Raw genomic sequence first — 20,410 nt, 5'->3', positions numbered from 1 at the left:
GATCAGTTGAAGGCAGTGCGATCCATTGATTCCTCTAAATACTCTGAACTGTTTCTAGATTAAGCCAGCCAGCATAGAACTAAATAACTTGCGTTGGCAGTTTTGATTTCCATTATAAAATTGTGTTTCAGCATTTAGAAACTTTAAGAAGCTCCCTGTGAAGGTTGTTGCTATCTTCTTATACAGATGCTGTAGAATACTTTGTTCATTGTTCAGCGTGGTTCCTTTTACATTGGGCTCATTTGAGAAATCTCTTTTCTGGGCTCAGTACCAGGAGTCTTCTGTTTTGTCAAGCAGCTGGTTAGATTTTATTTTTACAGACAAGATGGGTCTCACTACTGAACATGTTTCCATCTGTATACTTTGCCATGAATCTTAAAGCCAACGTTTTAGACACAACCCTCCAAAAAAAAAAAAATGTTTTGTGGTTTATTTTTATCAAAGTAGTACATAAAGAAACAGTTTTAATCAAGTAGTACATGAAGAATTAAATGTAAAAAGCAACATTTCCTTCCCAGTATTTCCCCATCCCTGTCTCCATTCTTCCAATACCTTATATAGCAGGTTGTTCATTTATCAAGTTTGAAATTACTGATTACTAATTCTTGACAGATGAACTTTTGTTAGTTAGCCTGTTTTTCCCCATATCTGGCCTGTTTTTAGCAATTATATCAACATTTTCTCAAACGTTTAAAATTCTTTGGGGGTTAATTTTGTTACATGTAATGATATACTCACAAGTCGGTTTGCCATTCTATCAAATTTTGCTAATGTCTTTTGACTCTTTACTTAAAAAACATGAATCTTTTCATCATATTCTTCCTTCTCCATTCTCTTAAACTTTTCCATCCCCTGACTCCATCAGCTGTGTGGTACTTTAATGCAGTCAAGCTTGACAGCATTCCTTTTGTATTTTTGACTTTGTATATATATTTATTTCAAATGCTGGACAAAAAGACAGTTGATAGCATTATCTTATCAGTTTCACCCTTTCTTATAATTCGACATTTACGATGATGAAAAATATATACAGAAGTTTAGAGCGAAGTAGAATGTAAATACACAAACTAATGAATTTAAGTTGTAGAGAATACACAGATTTCTCTGAAATTTAAGATAATCACTATCTGGCATTTTCTTTAAAAATTTTAAAGCACTCATCCATTCTCTGGCTCAGAAATTCTTCTACTAGACATTTGCACAAATACTTCAAACAATTTCATTCATAAATCAATTGAAAACATCACTGAGTCTGTCAACAGAAAAGTGGATAAGCAATGGTGATATAATTATACAATGAAATAGTACTCACCAATAAAAAGAAATAAGCTAGGGATACATATAAAAGCAGGCTTCCCAGCTGGCATTAGTGGTTAAGACACCACCTGCCAAGGCAAGAGACATAAGAGACACTGGTTCAATCCTTGGGTCAGGAAGATCCTCTGCAGGAATCTTAAATTGAAGAGTTCCTCTAATAAAATAATTTAAAAATCTTCATAACTTTGGCATAATGAAAATCACGGGAAATATTTGTCAGGAGCAGAAGTGTCCAGAGAGCACTGCTGCTTCTACAGCAGAATGTTGCAGCATTTTCTCCCCAATATGTTTGCTGTGGTTTAGCAATGGCATAGAGTGTGCTTTTAGCAGAGTTCAAGTCCATTACCAAAGTGAACATAGATCTGATGGATGGGTTTGTGTGTGTGTGTGTGTTAATTTTCACATTGTTCCTAGCATCTTTCCCTTGATTTTGATATGATTTTTGTATGACCATTTCATTCCCCCCATCATCTCTGGAATTCCCAGCCTCTTTGCATACTGATAAGGACATCCTAACACCTCTGGGAAAACTTTATTTATTAGCCTAGTGACCTGTTGAATCAGACTAGCAAGCTAATTCCTGTAGGATATTGTCTAACCTATGGCTTATTAACTATAAATAGCTTCTGAACTAGTTTTTGGTACGGCCAGAAATAACAAGAGCTATGAAATGTAAAATTCACATTTTATTTATTCATTTAGGCAGTAAACTGATGCTTACTGAACACCAGACACTGTACTGGGGCATCAGAAAATAGTGGTGAACCAGAGGCTTGATCACAAGCTTCAGTGCAGACTCACTTCTGAAGCAGTGATGAGGGGTATAATCACAGGCATAATGAAGTTATTACAATTGAGTGAAGGGAATGAAAAGCATAGTATATTATGAGGCACCCTGCAGAATGGCGGGTAATTGAGGATCAGAGGATGTATTGTACTGACTGTCAGAAAGTGCTATGTAAGCTGAGTTCTGCAGGATTGGTAGTACAGCCTGATCAAGATGACGGCAAGAGCATTCAGGTGAAGAGGCCAGAGTGAGGCTGTAACAGATGCAATACTTTATGAAGACACTTCTTTTCTTTCTGCCTCAGCAAGGAGTGTAACTTAGGCTTCGAGACTCCCATCAAGATTGCAAAGTGGAAAATCTATTTCTACCTTTTGATATGAATTGATGGCATGGGGACAATAAAGCTCAAAATCCAGCAAGAAATAAAATTTCACTTAAAAGTGATCATGGTGATCACAGGTTTACGACATCAACCTAAGGATTCATCAATATATGTTTTTATGGCAGCGGAGACATTATCTGTCTTAAGAAAACAACAATATCTCACTTTAGGAAGTATTTATGTATTGTTGTTTTTCTCACATAATGTGCCGTGTATGCGACTTGTTAGTAGTAATAAAAGTTCTTCCTAGGCTTGCTTGCACGAGAGCTGGGTGTTTTAGACACATTTTTCAGTCTTAAGCAAAACCTTTGCACTGAGATGTATCTATACCTTTTCATTCGTTCACTGCAGGAGCCCATGATCACTTATTTTAGGTTTCTAAAAGGTGAGGTTTTAGTGAGGGCTAAATGTATGTATTCTCTCATAAAATACTTTCTAAGTTGCACTTCAAACCCCATAATAAAAAATTTGAAGGGAGCATATTCTAAATCCTTATATATTTTCTTTCACTCTGATAAATTATATGCTTCAAGGATTGACAAAATGCTTTTCTGAAGTTTGTTGGTTTCTAAATGCTAAGTGGCTGAAAAGTCTTCCGATGATTTTAGATTTGGCTCCCTATCTGGGGAAATATCTGTTAATATGAAAGAGCGTCAGACCAGGGGTTGGCAAACTCTAGCCCCTTGGCTAAGTCAGTTCTCTCCCTGTTCTTTTAAAGTCAGGGAAGTAAGAAGGCTTTTACATTTTTTCAAATGTAAAATAAAACTAAAACTAAAAAAGATAAAGAAGGATCTGGGACTGAGAGGTCTGTACCCTGCTAAACCTAAAATATTTACTATTTGGTACTTTAGAGTGAAAAAGGTTGCCTCTACCTTTCTCTTACATCAATTAAACTATTGTATGAACTAGAAGAAATATTTAGTGCACATGGTGGGAAATCGTAGTTATTAAAACTTCAGTCATGTTTAGATTATTCTACAATTAGCATCCTGAACAACTCACTACTTTTTAAAAAGTTCTTTGCTGTTGTTCATTGTTCAGTCATAAATTGTGTCTGACTCTCTAAAACCCCATGAATTGCATCATACCATGCTTCTCTGTGTGACCCAGGAGATCCTAAACTCCCCTCTGCTCTGACCTCAAGTACTACTACTCATTCATTTATACACCAGCCCAATAGCAGATGGGTTGGTAAAGCATCTGCCTGCAGTGCAGAAGACCTGGGTTTGATCCCTGGGTCAGTAAGTTCCCCTGAAGAAGGAAATGGCAACCCACTCCAGGATTCTTGCCTGGAGAATCCCATGGACAGAGCGTGGCAGGCTACAGTCCATGGGGTCACAAAGAGTCGGACACGACTTAGTGCTGTGTTTGTGTATCTGTGCTTCCCTGTCCTTCACCATCTCCCAATTTGTTCCAACTCATGTCTATTGATTTGGTGGTGTCATCCAACCATCTCATCCTCTGTCACATACTTCTCCTCCTGCCTTCAATCCTTCCCAGTATCAGGATCTTTTCCATGAGTCAGCTCTTTGCATCAGGTGGTCAAAGTATTAGAGATTCAGCTTCAGCATCAGTTCTTCCAATGAGCTTTCAGGGTTTATTTCCTTTAGGATTAACGTGTTTAATCTTCTTGCAGCTGAAGGGATGCTTCAAGAGTCTTCTCCAGCACCACAGTTTGAAGGCATCAAATTTTTGTCTCTCAGCCTTCTTTATGGTCCAAATGTCACATCTGTACATGACTACTAGAAAAACCACTACTGGAAAAACTATACAGACTTCTGTCAGCAAAGTGATGTCTCTACTTTTTAATACACTGTTTAGGTTTGTCATAGCTTTTCTTCCAAGGAGCAAGTGTCTTTTAATACTGTGGCTGCAGACACCATCTGCAGTGATTCTGAAGCCCTCCAAGATAAAATCTGTCACTGTTTCCACTTTTTCCTCATCTATTTGTCATGAATTGATGGGACTGGATACCATAATATTAGTTTTTTGAGTTATGAGTTTTTAGCCAGCTTTTTCACTTTCCTCTTGCACCTTCATCAAGAGGCTCCTTAATTCCTCTTTGCTTTCTGCCTTTAGAATGGTGTCATTTGCATGTCTGAGACTGTTGATATTTTTCCTGGAAATCTTGATTCCAGCTTGTGATTCATCCAGACCAGCATTTTACATGATGTATTCTGCATATAGTTAAATAAGCAGGGTGACAATATACGGCCTTGATGTACTCCTTTCCCAATTAGGAACCAGTCTGTTGTTCCATGTCCAGTTCTCTGTTGCTTCTTGACCTGTAATCAGGTTTCTCAGGAGGCAAGTAAGGTAGTCTGGTATTCCCATCTCTTGAAGAATTTTCCAGAGTTTATTGTGATCCACACAGTCAAAGGCTTTAGCATAGTCAATGAAGCAGAAGTAGATGTTTTTCTGGAATTCTTTTGCATTTTCAGTGATCTGATGGATGTTGGCAATTTGATCTCTGGTTCCTCTGCCTTTTCTAAATCCAGTTTGTACATCTGGAAGTTCTCGGTTCATGCCCTGTTGAAGCCTAGCTTGAAGGATTTTGAGCATTACTTTGCTGGGATGTCAATGAGTGCAATGGTGTGATACTTTGAGCATTCTTTGGCATTGCCTTTCTTTGGGATTGGAATGAATACTGACCTTTTCCAGTCCTGTGTCCACTGCTGAGTTTTCCAAATTTGCTGGCATACTGAGTGCAGAACTTTAACAGCACCATCTTTTAGAATTTGTAATAGCTCAGCTGGAATTCCATCACCTCCACTAGCTTTGTTCTAATGATGTTTCTTAAGGCCCACACTGACTTCTTTAAGTGCATCCTTGACTTCACATTCCAGGATGTTTGGCTCTAGGTTGGTGATCACATAATCGTGGTTATCTGGGTCATGAAGATCTTTTTTGTGTAGTTCTTCTGTGTATTCTTGCCCCTTCTTCTTAATATCTTCTGCTTCTGTTAGGTCCTTGCCATTTCTGTCCTTTATTGAGCCCATCTTTGCATGAATGTTCCCTTGGTATTTTCCCTTCCTAATTTTCTTGAAGAGATCTCTACTCTTTCCCATTCTATTGTTTTCCTCTATTTCTTTGCATTGATCACTGAGGCAGGCTTTCTTGTCTCTTCTTTCTGTCCTCTGGAACTTTGCATTCAGTTGGGTATATCTTTCCCTTTCTCCCTTGCCTTTCACTTCTCTTCTTCTTTCAGCTATTTGTAAGGCCGCCTCAGACAACCATTTTGTCTTCTTGCATTTCTTTTCCATCGGGATGGTTTTGGTTTCTGCCCTCTGTACTTTGTTATAAACCTCAATCCATAGTTCTCAAGCACTCAGCTACCAGATCTAATCCCTTGAATCTATTTGTCACCTCCACTGTATAATCTTAAGGGATTTGATATAGGTCATACCTGAATGGTCTAATGTTTTTCCTTTCTTTCTTCAATTCAAGTCTGAATTTTGAAATAAGGAGCTCATAGTCTGAGCCATCACTTTCATGCATTGGAGGAGGAAATGGCAACCCACTCCAGCGTTCTTGCCTGGAGAATCCCAGGGATGGCGGAGCCTGGTGGGCTGCCGTCTATGGGGTCGCACAGAGTCGGACATGACTGAAGCGACTTAGCAGCAGCAGCAGCAGTCTGAGCCATAGTTAGCTCCCAGTCTTGTTTTTGATGACTGTATAGAGCTTCTCCATCTTTGGCTGCAAAGAATATAATCAGGCTGTTTTAGGTATTAACCTTCTTTGCTGCATATTTTAATAGTTTTTAGGACAGTAATAAAAGAATCACCATAGGTTTAGCCTTATTTTATTATTTTACTAAGCATGATGATTTGTGAGTTACAGAAATTCTATGTTAGTAAAAATAAAAAATAAATCCTTCTAAGCATATATACAAATCACAGCCATGTCAGGAGATTTAATAGCAGTGACATATAATTTACAAGCTTATGTAAATTGATTTGTCAGTCTTACAGTGATGACTTTGTCTGACTCTCTCATGTATCCACGAACCATATATTATTGTGTGGCATTTATCTAAATGAAGGTTGAATTTTAAAGGATAGTGTTCTATTCAAGAAATGTTCAAATTCATTTTAATTTTTCAATTTTCGATGCATTTTTTTAAATTGTAGAGGTTAGTAAAAATCAGCTGTATATCTTAGTTTGTTTTTCTGTTCCTTTTTTTAATCCATGTGAAAAGTACAAGAATTGTAAGAACCAAATTATTTGAAAAAATAAGTTCCTTTTCAAGCCCTATGACAAAGTAGTCATTACTACTTTAAAAATACAGCATTATAGCAGACTACCCTTTCTTTTTATCATAAGTAGTGTCATTCCAGCTTTTTAATTACTTATATTAAGATCTGCAGGGAAACTGGCTAATATTACAGTAGGACTATCTTTTTAGAAAACTTCTGAGAAAAGAAAATATTAATATTGTCAAAATTAGTGTACATAAAAATGTCGAGAAAACTAAGGCATACAGGCCAAATAGGCTACCTGATAAATGAGCCAGAAAGCAAGTATATGCCCAAAATGTACATCTGATGAAAATTATCTACCAAACTTTGATATTCAAATAGGTAACATCAAATATAAAAAAAAATGTGTTGTGCCTAAATAGAAAAATCTTTATTCCTTGCTGAAAACTTGATTCTCAAGCAAAAGTCATTGTGGGAGTGGACGGACTTCTTACTTTGCCCTGGTTTGCCCAGACTAGCTGTTCAGCATCAGTTAAGTGCTCTACTTTCTCATAGCCTGAATTTATTGGTTTGAAAAAAATAAGATCCCTCCCAAAGTTAGGATTTCCTATAAGGCACAAACCATGCCGTGTGTACTAGAAAGCTTTAAATAAGAAAGTAATATATAAATATTGGATGTTGTTTTGTTAAATCAGTGACTACACCTCCTTCTAAATTTCTTAACTTTTCTGAATACTGTTATAGAACAGACATTTCACATGTATTTACACCTTTATGTTCAAGACAACGATCAATAACGCCTACTTCATTCCTCTGAAATATTTTCAACTTCAATTTAGGATAATGTCTTAAGTCTCAGTATGCTTGGAAATGAAAAGAAGTGTAAAAAACACAGTCTACTGATGCTGTGATTCTGAAGAAAATACCATATGCCATGCATTTGTTCATAAATAATAAATGTTACCCTTTCTGAAAAGCTATGCTGAACATTTCATTTTCTGTGTGACCTTTCAGTCTCATGGAGACATCTCAAAGACAATATATTTAAATCTTCACTAATTATCTTTCCCTTCAAATATCTTTGTATTAGTCAGTATTCTTTGTTGCTTTAAAAAAAAAAATACAAACACAAACCAGGGAGGACACAGGTCAGATCATCAAAAATCTTGTAGATTTACTTCTGCAGGCTCTGAATTTAGATGCTGAAATGACATCATCACAGATGGGCCTACTTTATCTTCCTCTGATGTCCATCCCTTTCTGTGATAACCAGAGTGGCCAATGGGAGCTCAGTGGATGGAGACCTTCCATTCCTAGTAGTTCTGTATTTTGCTTTGCTTTCTCCTCACGTGTTGTGCATTTGGGGTCCAGGATTGAAGACGTGTTCTGTTGCTCCTCTCCAGCATTCACTTCCACAGCATCATTCCTACCTTCTCCCTAACACCTTCAGTCCTCCAGAGCACATGTAACCAGTGTATCCCATCCACCACTCTCCTGTATTTTATAATATGCTATGGCATCTTCTACTGTTATACTAGGAACTTTGCTTTATTTGGGGAACTGTATTTTAGTGGTATGTGTGTGTGCTAAGTTGCTTCAGTTTTGTCTTGACTCTTGGCGACCCCATGGACTGTAGTCCGCCAGGCTCCTCTGTCCATTGGATTCTCCAGGCAAGAATACTGGAGTGGGTTTCCATGCCCTCCTCCAAGGGATCTTCCCAACCCAGGGATCAATCCTGTGTCTTTAAGTCTCCTTCATTGATGGGCAGGCTTTTTACTACTAGTGCCACCTGGGAATCCCATTTTAGTGGCCCCAATCTTAACATTTAAATTATGTGACATTTTTACTGAAAACTCTCCAGTGAATTTTCTTTTGGCCCAATTAATATGAAGTTTACCACATTGTCATGGCCTTCAGGCCCTCCTTGCTTCTTCACTGTGCTCCATAAATTCTGGCTTCCTTCCTGCCCCCAAAACATGCAGCATATACGCAAGATGTGTGCATTTCTTACTTTTGCTTATACTATATCTATATCTATATATATATAATTATACACACACATATATATTTCTAGGAATACCTGGGACATATTGTGTGTCTGGTTCCAGAATACTCAATAAAGCAAATATTGCAATCAGGGGAGTCACATGACTTCTTTTGGTTTCACAATAAAACAATGTGAAAGTTATGTTTATACTATACTGTAGTCTGCTCAGTGTATAGTACCATTTGTCTAGAAACAATGGCCACATCTTAATTTAAAAATACTTGATTGCTAAAAAATGCTAGCCCTCATCTGAACCTTCAGGGAATTGTGATCTTTTAGCTGGTGGAGGATCTTGCATCAAAGTTGATGCTGCTGAGTGATCAACATGATGACTGTTGAAGGTTGGGGTGCCTGTGGCAATTTCTTAGGATAAGACAACATGAAGTGTGCTGTGTCAGTTGACTGTTCCTTTCATTTAAACACTTAGAGGCCATTCTCAGGCTATTAGCTGGCCTAATTTCAGTATTGTTCTGTCTCAGGGAATAGGGAGGCCCAAGGAAAGGAAAAGAGATGGAGGAATGGCAGGTCAGTGGGGAAGTCAGAATGTACAGAATGTTTATAGATTAAATTCATTCTTATATGGGTGTGGTTCAAGGCATCCCCAAGCAGTTGCATTAGTGGCATCAAAGGATCATTGACCACGCATCATGATAGTGGGTATAATAATAATGAAAAAGCTTGAAATATTGCAAGAATTACCAAATGTGACAGAGACCTGAAGTGAGCAAATGCTGTCGGAAAAATGGTGCCAGTAGACTTTCTCCAGGCAGTGGTGCCAGACACCTTCAATTATAAAAGCATCCCTGAAGCAAAAAAATGAGCCATACCTATAATATACAATACATACATATTATATAACTCAGTGTATTTAATGTATGTATGAAATCGCTCAGTTGTGTCCAACTCTTTGTGACCCCATAGACTGTAGCCTACCACGCTCCTCTGTCCATGGGATTTTCCAGGCAATAGTACTGGAATGGATGGCCATTTCCTTCTCTAGGGGATCTTCCCAACCCAGGGCTCAAACCCGGGTCTCCCACATTCTAGACAGACACTTTACCATCTGAGCCACCAATTTATTAGAGCATAGTTGATTTAAAATGCTGTGTTTTTGCTGTACATCAAAGTGAATCAATTGTATATATACAATATACAATATATATATACAATTGTATATATACATATATCCCCTCTTTTTTAGATTATTTTTCCATGTAGGTCATTAGAGAATATTGAGTAGAGTTTCCTGTGCTACCCAGTAGATCCTTGCTAGCTATCCATTTGACATATACTTCCATGCATTGGAGAAGGAAATGGCAACCCACTCCGGTGTTCTTGCCTGGAGAATCCCAGGGATGGGGGAGCCTGGTGGGCTGCCTTCTATGGGGTCGCACAGAGTCGGACACGACTGAAGCGACTGAGCAGCAGCAGCAGCAGCGTGTATATATCAATCCTGATCTCCTAGTTTATCCCTACCACCCTTTCCATACCAGTAACCCTAAGTTTGTTTCTACATCTATAACTCTATTTCTCTTTTGTAAATAAATTCTCTTGTGCCATTTTTTCTAGATTCCATATATAAGCAATATCATGTAATATTTGTCTTTGTCTGTCTCACTTCATTCAGTATTATAATCTCTAGGCCCATCCATGTTATGATGAATGGCAGCAGTTTGTTCTTTTTTATGATTGAGTAATATTCCATTGTGTGCATATACCAAATCTTTATCCATTCATTTGTCAATGAACACTTGGAGTGTTTCCATGTCCTGGCTATTGTAAATATTAAATATATCCATTGCATATTATTTATTATTTGCCCCACTTAGTACTGACATACTGTGTACTTTAATAATGCAGATGCCATGTGAGCTGAAGCTGTATTGTCCACTTCTATCTCCCCAGTGATTTGAACAGTATCTGGTGCATAAAAAGTTCTCATGTATCTCCTGAGTGAATGAATGGATATATGAATATATATCACTTTGAGCAGAAGTGCTGAGGTTGAGCCTTGGTGTGGCATCTGCCTCTCCTGAATCAGGTGGATTAAGAGTGAATATTAGGTAACATTGTAAAGAAAATCTAGGTGCTATTACTTAAAGAGAAGAGTTTGCTGGGGAGGGAAAGGATGGATGTCTACCATTTTATACCCCCTTCCCTCTTTTTGTCGCCAATGCCAATATGTGAATAGATTCATTTATATCATTGCTCTTACTCCCTCCTCTCAAAGTGTTATTAATTCTTCTTTTGAAACATTTTCCCTTCCCACCCAGTGGCATTGACTTTGAACTCTATGACTCGTCTTTCTGCCCCCAACTCGATCTCCCACCATCCAAGATCTTCTAAATATGGCTTTTATTCTACCATTTAGAAAAGAAACACATGCTGAATTCTTCTGTCCACAATCAGAACTTGTTAAAACATTCATTTTCCAATATGAACGCTTCTTGCAGTCAGATTTATGTCCTTATCACTTATTCCTGAATATAGTTTATGTTTTCAGAGTCCACAATTTTAGTTCTAAAGTAGATTTTTTAGATAAGCTAGTCAGATCTTTTTGGGGGACAGTCATGGAGAGAAGGAATAAAATAGATGAGGGCTAGAGAAGTTACCCCTAAAGAACAAAATTTCACCACAAGTACTAGACTCAGGGTATCTCCAGCCCTAGACCTGAGTTCCCTCTTTTCTGTGTGTGTGTATTTTTAATTAATTAATTAATTTTAATTGGAGGGTAATTACTTTACAATATTCTGTGTTTTGCCGTACATCGACATGAATCAGCCACAGGTGCACATGTGTCCCCACATCCTGAACCCCCACCCACCTCCCTCCCCATGCCATCCTTCTGGATTGTCCCAGAACACCGGCTTTGAGTGCCCTGCTTCCTGCATTGAACTTGTGCTGGTCATCTATTTTACATATGGTAATATACATGTTTCAATGCTATTCTCTCAGATCATCCCACCCTCGCCTTCTCCCACATAGTCTAAAAGTCTGTTCTTTACATCTGTGTCTCTTTTGCTGCCTTGCATATAGCATCGTCATTATTGTCTTTCTAAATTCCATGTCTATGGAATATGTTGTACTGGTGTTTCTCTTTCTGACTTCTGAGTTCCTTCTTTATTCTAGTCTTTCCCAGTCCGCTCCTGTGTCCTTCTCCCTTTCTATCTCCTAAACATCATTCTGTCCTCCTATCTAGTTAAAGTCTATCTCTTTCTATAGTTCTCCTGATTACATAGTTTTCATAGGATTCCAAGGATTATTGAAATCACTAGCTATGCCATACACTTCTGTACTTCATTTTAATGCTGCCTTTTGCAACATTTTTTTAAAATATTTTATTTTAGGCCTGTGATATCAGGATTTATAGTGAGAAATATATATTTTTGGTCTTTATCCATGCTGTCTGCCACACAGCTTCTGAAACTCCTGGGATTTCCTAAGTGATAAGTGTGATAAAGCTGAAATGGGTGTCTTTTGTTATTCATAACAAATTCCTTTCAACCCACACCTGAGTTTATGTCAATGAGGTGATTTTTGAAAATCCCCTTGATAACCTTAAGATGAAACCAACCATGTGATTTGATTAGAGAGTTGAAACTTTCAGCCACATCCTGACATCTGAGAAGGAGAGCAGGGCAGGAGATTGAGTTCAGTCCCCAGTGGCCAATGATTTGATCATCACAAATGCACACAGTAGCTGCCATAAAAATCTAGAATTTCAGGAGTTCAGAGTGCTTGGTGAATAAATAGAGGTGCTAGGAGGGTGGTACACCTGGAGTGGGCCCGCAGCCCTTCTCACCCACCTTGCTCTGTGCATCTCTTCCATCTGTTCCTGAGTCGAATCCTTCAGCATAAACCAGTAAGCTAGTTTGCAAACTGTTTTCCTGTGTTCTGTGAGCTGCTCAGCAAGCAGTTGAACCTAAGGAGGGGGTCATGGGGACCTCTGATGTATGGTCTTTCAGAAGCATCTGTGGCAAACTGGGCTGGAGATTGGCATCTGAAGTGGGGGTGCTCTTGAGGAACTCAGCCCTTCACCTGTGGGATCTGAATCTACCTCCAGGTAGATAGTGTTAGGATTGAGTTAAGGTATGGAACACTGGCTGGTGTCCACAGAGAATGGCCTGGCGTGTGGGAAAACCCATACGTCTGGTGTCAGAAATGAAGTATTAGGCAAAACAGGAGAACACAGACCAATATTTTTTTTTCTTTTTTCAGGCTTCATCAGACTAGAAATGTCTCAGAAACAGATTTCTAAGAAAGTTACTTACTGTCTGTGTTGTTTTTAATATTCATATACCACTTAGCGTCATATAAAGCATATGTGTGTGTGTGTTAATCACTCAGTCGTGTCTGACTCTGTGACCTCATGGACTCTAGCCCTCCAGATTCCTCTGTCTATGGGATTCTCCAGACAAGAATACTGGAGTGGGTTGCCATTCCCTTCTCCAGGGGATCTTCCCAACTCAGGGATCGAACCTGGGTCTCCCACATTGAGGATGGATTCCTTACCATCTGAGCCACATGGAAGCTTATAGCTATATATGTTAAGCAAATAGTTGATCCTTAAGTTAAAATTGTTTGCTGGCTTTTGTTGAATCTTATTTAAGATAATATTTAGATTAATCTATATGTACTCAGGGAATTAATTCAGGGATTCTCACTGGTATTGCTTTTGAAGCCAGAACAACCAATAATGATATTAAAATGCAGCCAGTTTAATAAAATAAATTTGTGGCTTCTTTGTAAAACTAAAAGCTGGCTAGAAAAATACCTACAAAGAAAAAAGAAATCTGTTTTCCCCGATCAAATGTTGTCAGCACGATGCAAATAAGATGTCTATTTATGTGATGAAATTTAAGATCTAAAGCTCAAATGGTTTTGTCCAATGAAGAATTGAAGAGGATGCGGCTGTGTTGAAAGGCAGTGGTAGTATGTATTGGTATGGCCAAAAAGTTTGGATTTGGATTTTTTTCCATAATATCTTATGAATGATAAAAACCTGAATGAACTTTTCAGCCAACACGACAGCTTCAGGAAAACCAAGGAGAATACAGTAGGAATCATTATTGAAGAATATCTCAGTTTCCAAAGCATATAATTGTATATTTTATAGACTATTAGGACTTCCCTGGTGACTCAGCTGATAAAGAATCCACCTGCAATGCAGGAGACATAAGTTCCATCCATGGGTCAGGAAGATCCCCTGGAGAAGGAAATGGCAACCCACTCCAGTATTTTTGCCTGGAAAAATCCCATGGGAAGAAAAGCCTGGCAGGCCATGTTCCATGGGGTAGCAAATAGTAGGATGCTGCTGAACACTAGCACGTGTGCGAGCACACAAACACACACACACAGACACAGACTGTTACCCATTTTGCAGATTATTGGAGCCAACTGAATGTTCTAAAGAGTAGTTTAAATCTTGAGGAAATATTTCAACATACATTTTTGCAAACATGTATTTTTGTGCAATTAAACCAGAGCCTTCTGTTTCAAAGCTACTATGCACTCTTTGTTGAAAGTATCTCTTTACTTGCTTAATAATAATTTTATGTCTTACAAAAGCTATTGTAAAAGATACATTTAAGAGATAAAACTCCTCATTTAATGTAGAAACAAATTCAAAATATCAGTTAAGAATGCAACAGGTTAGCTATGTAATATAGTGCTTTTTTTATTGTTCTTTTTTTTAGATTTTATTTTATTTTTAAACTTTACATAATTGTAATATAGTGCTTATGTTGTATCATGTTATGACTTAAAATGTTCAGTGTTCTTTTTTATTTTTTATTTCAATGTTTAAGAGATTATTTCAAAAATATAAAAGAGGATCTCATGTGGAATATAGCTTTACAAAAACTCAAGTTATTTAAGATAGGGACAGCTAGAATGTGTATATGAAATTAAGGCTGCTGCTGCTGCTAAGTCACTTCAGTTGTGTCTGACTCTGTGCGACCCCATAGATGGCAGCCCACCAGGCTCCCCCATCCCTGGGATTCTCCAGGCAAGAACACTGGAGTGGGTTGCCATTTCCTTCTCCAGTGCATGAAGGTGAAAAGGGAAAGTGAAGTCACTCAGTCGTGTCCGACTCAGCGACTCCACGGACTATAGCCTACCAGGCTCCTCTGTCCATGGGATTTTCCAGGCAAGAGCACTGGAGTGGCTGCAGCTCATGTTTAAAACTGGAGAAGGAAATGGCCATTCACTCCAGTGTTCTTATTTTGGAGAGCCCGTGGACAATGGAACCTGGAGGGCTACGGGGCATGAGGTCTCCAACTTAGACACAACTTAGAAACTAAACAAGAACAACAAAGCATGTTTTAAATAGCTTACACATGTATTTCTCATTTATTTGACATATTCTAAAATATTTTTGGTCTCTTGCTTTAAATCTTCTTTACTTTAAGTTATAATTTTATATTGATATTTTCCTGTTATTAGATTGCACACTCTTTTTGAGTGTAGCATCTATGGCTTTCCTTACTCCTGGGTTTCCCATCTTACCTTGTATTAATGCTTATTATGCAGTAAATGTTTTATAAATGTTTGCTGAGGAATGATGGCCATGACCAAAGAAAATCCTTTTGTTCTCTGCCAAAAAAAAAAAAAAAAAATAGACAATATGACCTTTCTACATAAAAAAAAATTGTGGCAAATAATTCTTGACAACATCTTCTATTAATAAGACATATGAAATAAATATGTTCACATATAGTTATGCTAATAAAATGTAGAAGTCCCTGACCTCTGCACAGTGTATTCAGTTGCTCTTTTTGCCAAACTCAATGTTGAAAAGATTTTTTCAGATTTCTGATGATGCCATGGGTAGTCATGAAAAGAAGATTTTTAAAAAGCAAGAAATATGGTTGGAGTGTGTTTAAAAAGATGCATACTGCATAGTTTAAATGTAAAATAATAGAACTCATAATTGTTTACTGGATACTGCAGTGTACGTCAGAGTGTTTCATTCTTTTAACATGTGTGTGCATTTCCATATATGAAAGAACCCATGGAAACTTTGTCCTAGCTCGCATTTAAAATTGGCCCTGTTTTTCAAATAAAGAAAGTATGGAAGCTTTTTTCAATTAGTTTATAGTTTAGAGAATATAAAATACCTCCACTGCATAAGACAGTTTAAATTTATTTCAGCACATAGAGTACGTGGTGGTTTCTAAAGTAGTTTGCCCTAATTTTCAAATCTCTCTCTCTCTTTCTTTTTTTTGCCAGGCATTTCCTGGGAACGTCAACTCTGATAGTGTTGTCCGGCACGATTTACAGCATCCTGTCATCGCCCGCTATGTCCGCTTTGTGCCTCTGGATTGGAACGGAGAAGGCCGCATTGGGCTCAGGATTGAGGTCTATGGCTGTTCTTACTGTAAGTACCATACTGTGGAAATTGGTGGTGGGGTTTTGCCATCTCCGTTTAGTTGGTAATTTCATTATTTTGAATTATTTTAGTTGCTTTCTCTGACAGTGAATTGCCATGTATCTTTATATAAAAAAAATATCAAGTTGGTCATATGTTTTAAATATATATTTACATTTTTACACAAACACGCGTATAAGAATAAACAAATAATACCTTTAGTAGAGGATTTGGGAAATGATTGTTGTTAAGTGTACGAACACAGCAAAGCTTATTAATAAAAATGCATGAGGCCTTTTGAAATATCTGAAAAGTAGAAACCTGTGCTTTTATCCATCTTTCTGACTCTTTGGAATGGATTTTGAAAATAGTCTTAAGAACTTCCTTCTGCTTCTTTTCAATTTCACCTTTTGTTCTTTTTAAAACCAACCCCTGAGTTTTGATGTCAATTATATTTTATAAGTCTACAAGTTTTATTTGTTCCTTTTAAAAACTTACTCGGTTACCTGAAGAGTTTCTTCTCCTTTAGTTGTGTTTTTTATTATCTTTTTGTATTTTTTTAGTCATCACATCTATGTCTAATGATTTCAATGTATGAATTTTTAGGGATTGTCATTCTACTGTCTGTTTCAGCCAGTTTTGTTAGGGGTATTTCTTTCCTCCTCCTCTTGGTCCTCCTTTTTTATTTTATATATATATATATAAGAGTATAGTTGCTTTACAGTGTTACGTTATCTTCTGCTGCACAGCACGGTGAATGAGCCACAGGTATGCACATACCCCCTCTTGTTTTGAATTTCCTTCCCATCTAGGTTACCACGGAGCACTGAGTAGAGTTCCCTGTGCTGAACTGTGGACCTTCATTTCTTCTTCTTAACATCCTTGTCTGCCTAGCCTTCTTGTCCTCATCTTTATGCTCATCTGTCTCCTTGACTGTGACCTCAGATTCTTCTAAACATTATCTGTGGAACTCCTTTCAGGCCCGAGGTTGATGGTAGCTTCTGGAAAAGATGGATCTTTGCCTATTTGTTTCTGTGAAGGCATTCCTAACACACAATTACTGTAAAGACTACTTGAGGCTTTTTGAGGCTAGTGGGTACTACACATTCAGTTGGCAAACACAGAATTTGCAGACACTGGCTTTATTTTTATTGCCGGCTGTGCTGCGTGGCTTGCAGGATCTTAGTTCTCTGACCAGGGACTGAACCCATGTCCTTGGCAGTAAAAGTGCTGAGTCCTAATCAGTGGATCACCAGAGAATTCCTCCAAACACCAGCTTTAGAATATGAATTGTCTGGTAAAATGGTCCTCTCCTCCCAGGAAGCTTTTCTTCCTGTTCTAATTGGCTGGGAAAGGCGAGGCTGGATACACACAGCATTGGGAATTAGATCAGCTTCAAGAAGGAATTTCCTACTAGACTTTCCCCCACCACTGCCTACAGACCCATAACAACAAAAGCTTAACTGCAATCAGAAAATGCAAATGTCCTATTGGAAAACCTTTATAAAAAGTAACAAAACATTTGATAGTTTATAATAAAAACTATATACAAATTTCACCTCTGTATGAATTTAGTAACTATAATGATGACCAAATCATATTTCTTGTGTGTGTGTTTAGTCCTTCAATTCTGTCTGACTCTGAAAGAATCCTGGAGTGGCCATTTCTTCCTCCAGGGTCTCTTCCCAACCCAGGGATTGAACCCGGGTCTTCTGCCTTGCAGGTGGATTCTTTACCACTGACCTACCTGGGAAGATTAGGGAAGAACAGAACTCTGGGTTCACACTTATTCTAGCTGTCAGCATCGAGATGGGAGGGCTAAAACAAAATGGGATATTTTTGTCTGCATGACATATTTTCTAAGAAACATGTTCAGCTTTCAACAAATGAAAAAGAAGTAATATTCTCCATGGAAACATGCTATGTATAATCTATTTTATTAATAATTATTTATTGAGCAATTTTCATGGATCATGAAATATGCTCAATGTTAGTAGTATCACAGGGAATAAGATAAACATGGGATGAGAGACAAAGTGGAGCAATTATTCCAGTAGTGGTATCTATTGAGAAACATCATGAGAAACGGGGCTGGAAGAAGCACAAGCTGGAATCAAGAATGCCGGGAGAAATATCAATAACCTCAGATATGCAGATGATACCACCCTTATGGCAGAAAGTGAGGAAGAACTAAAGAGCCTCTTGATGAAAGTGAAAGAGGAAAAGTTGGCTTAAAGCTCAACATTCAGAAAACTAAGATCATGGCATCTGGTCCCATCACTTCATGGGAAACAGATGGGGAAACAGTGACAGACTTTATTTTTCTGGGCTCCAAAATCACTGCTGACGGTGACTGCAGCCATGAAATTAAAAGATGCTTACTCCTTGGAAGGAAAGTTATGACCAACCTAGATAGCATATTCAAAAGCAGAGACATTACTTTGCCAACAAAGGTCCGTCTAGTCAAGGCTATGGTTCTTCCAGTAGTCATGTATGGATGTGAGAGTTGGACTATAAGGAAAACTGAGCACCGAAGAAATGATGCTTTTGAACTGTGGTGTTGGAGAAGACTCTTGAGAGTCCCTTGAACTGCAAGGAGATCCAACTAGTCCATCCTAAAGAAGACCAGTTCTGGGTGTTCATTGGAAGGACTGATGTTGAGGCTGAAACTCCAATACTTTGCCCACCTGATGGGAAGAGCTGACTCATTTGAAAAGACCCTAATGCTGGGAAAGAGCGAAGGCAGGAGTAGAAGGGGATGACTGAAGATGAGATGGTTGGATAGGATCACCGACTCAATGGACATGAATTTGAGTAAACTTTGGGAGTTGGTGATGGATAGGGAGGCCTGGCATGCTGCAGTCCATGGGGTCGCAAGAGTCGGACACAACTGAGTGACTCATCTGACTAAGTATCTGTTGGGCTACAAATTATGAGGGTTAAATTTTGCCCAAAGATACACAGCCTGAGTGCTTGAGCTGAAAGGGAAACCAGACATCCTGGTGGTACAACCAGAGCTCACTCCCACTACTATTTTCCTATTCCTAAATTCTAACAAAAACTCCATGGGATATTCACCAGCTCAATAAGTGAATTATATTGACACCCCAGAAGCAGCCATCAAGCCTTCTCTGAGTTACTACTACTTAAATTCACCTGATTTTTATCCCCATAGATTAAGGGTTTTTTTGTGTGTCTTTTTAATTTTAAATTTTCATACAAATGAAATGATAAATTACACATTATTTCCCCTCTGAGTTCTTTAGTTTAAAATAATATTTGTGAAAAATTACCCATTTTGTTATCTGAAGTATTTATTTATTTTCCTGAGTAATATTATTTTGTTGTATGCTTATTCTACAATTATGTATTCATTTCATGTTGATAAACATTGAGTTGTTTCCAGTTGTTGGCTATTTCAGTAGAATTGCTATAGACATTTTTCATGGTATAGACCTAGCAAGGGTTAATACCAAATTAGGATACACAGCATTTTCCTAATGGCTGGATCAATTTAGACTCTCAGAACCAAAGTACTAGAGTCCCTCCTTGTGCCACAAGTCCGCCATTTAGAAATGAATGTTTGAAAGTTTTAGCTGTGGTGGTGCATGTTCGTTATATGAAGGTTAGTTTTAATGAACATTTTTCAAGTTTTTAAAGAGGTTATCCTTACTGGTCATTTGTACACCCTCTATTTTGAAGGAATTGTTGAGAACCATGCCCGTACTTCTGTTGAATTGTCTTTTGTTTGTCTAATAATTTTTAAAACCAACCCTGCCTTGTTTTTTTTTTTTTTTTTCTTCCTCATGATGCTATATAGACATGCATCTTACTTTTGAGATGGCTTTCTTTGGACATAGCCATTTTAAAACCAACACTGTCAATGAAGGTACTTTCGAATCCACAGTAAATGGCAAAAGCAGTGTGCCAAAGGTTGTATAGTCCATTGACTCAGATGCGATTTAAAATATGACAGTGTGTTCTGTAATCGTGTCAAGTAGCTTTGTAAAAAGGTGAGCGAGTGCTATCATGAGGTTTTCCATCAAGCCTGGTACTCGGCAATCACGAGATGAGAAGGAAACATGCTTGAAGCTAAATAGGAAGCTTAGCTTTCCTAGTATATACACCTCTCTAGAGGAAAAAATCCTACACGTTGGGAAACTGGATTAATATTTATGCCAATAGATGCCAGTGGAGCAAATGATAAATTGACCACATAAAGTAAGATAAAACTTCATACCAAGTTGTAAATGTTCTAGATCTTCTCCAGACACAGCCACTCGTGGTTATTGAGCACTTGAAATGTAGT

At 37.9% G+C, this 20,410-nt stretch overlaps 1 protein-coding gene across 3 annotated transcripts in view; it reads left to right on the top strand.

The window, feature by feature from the left end:
• The window catches only part of CNTNAP2 (contactin associated protein like 2), a 2,326,438-nt gene that overhangs the window by 930,259 nt on the left and 1,375,769 nt on the right, over positions 1–20,410 (top strand). For all 3 annotated transcript variants that reach the window (XM_027538737.1, XM_027538738.1, XM_027538736.1), the window contains exon 5: positions 15,963–16,110. In XM_027538737.1, the coding sequence (XP_027394538.1) occupies positions 15,963–16,110 (148 nt within the window). The remainder of the gene's footprint in view (positions 1–15,962; positions 16,111–20,410) is intronic.

This window comes from Bos indicus x Bos taurus, chromosome 4, assembly GCF_003369695.1.
Source record: "Bos indicus x Bos taurus breed Angus x Brahman F1 hybrid chromosome 4, Bos_hybrid_MaternalHap_v2.0, whole genome shotgun sequence".
In the NCBI taxonomy this organism is placed as follows: domain Eukaryota; kingdom Metazoa; phylum Chordata; class Mammalia; order Artiodactyla; family Bovidae; genus Bos; species Bos indicus x Bos taurus.
The sequence above is the reverse complement of the archived record's forward strand: the minus strand, read 5'-3'. Positions and strand labels throughout refer to the sequence as shown.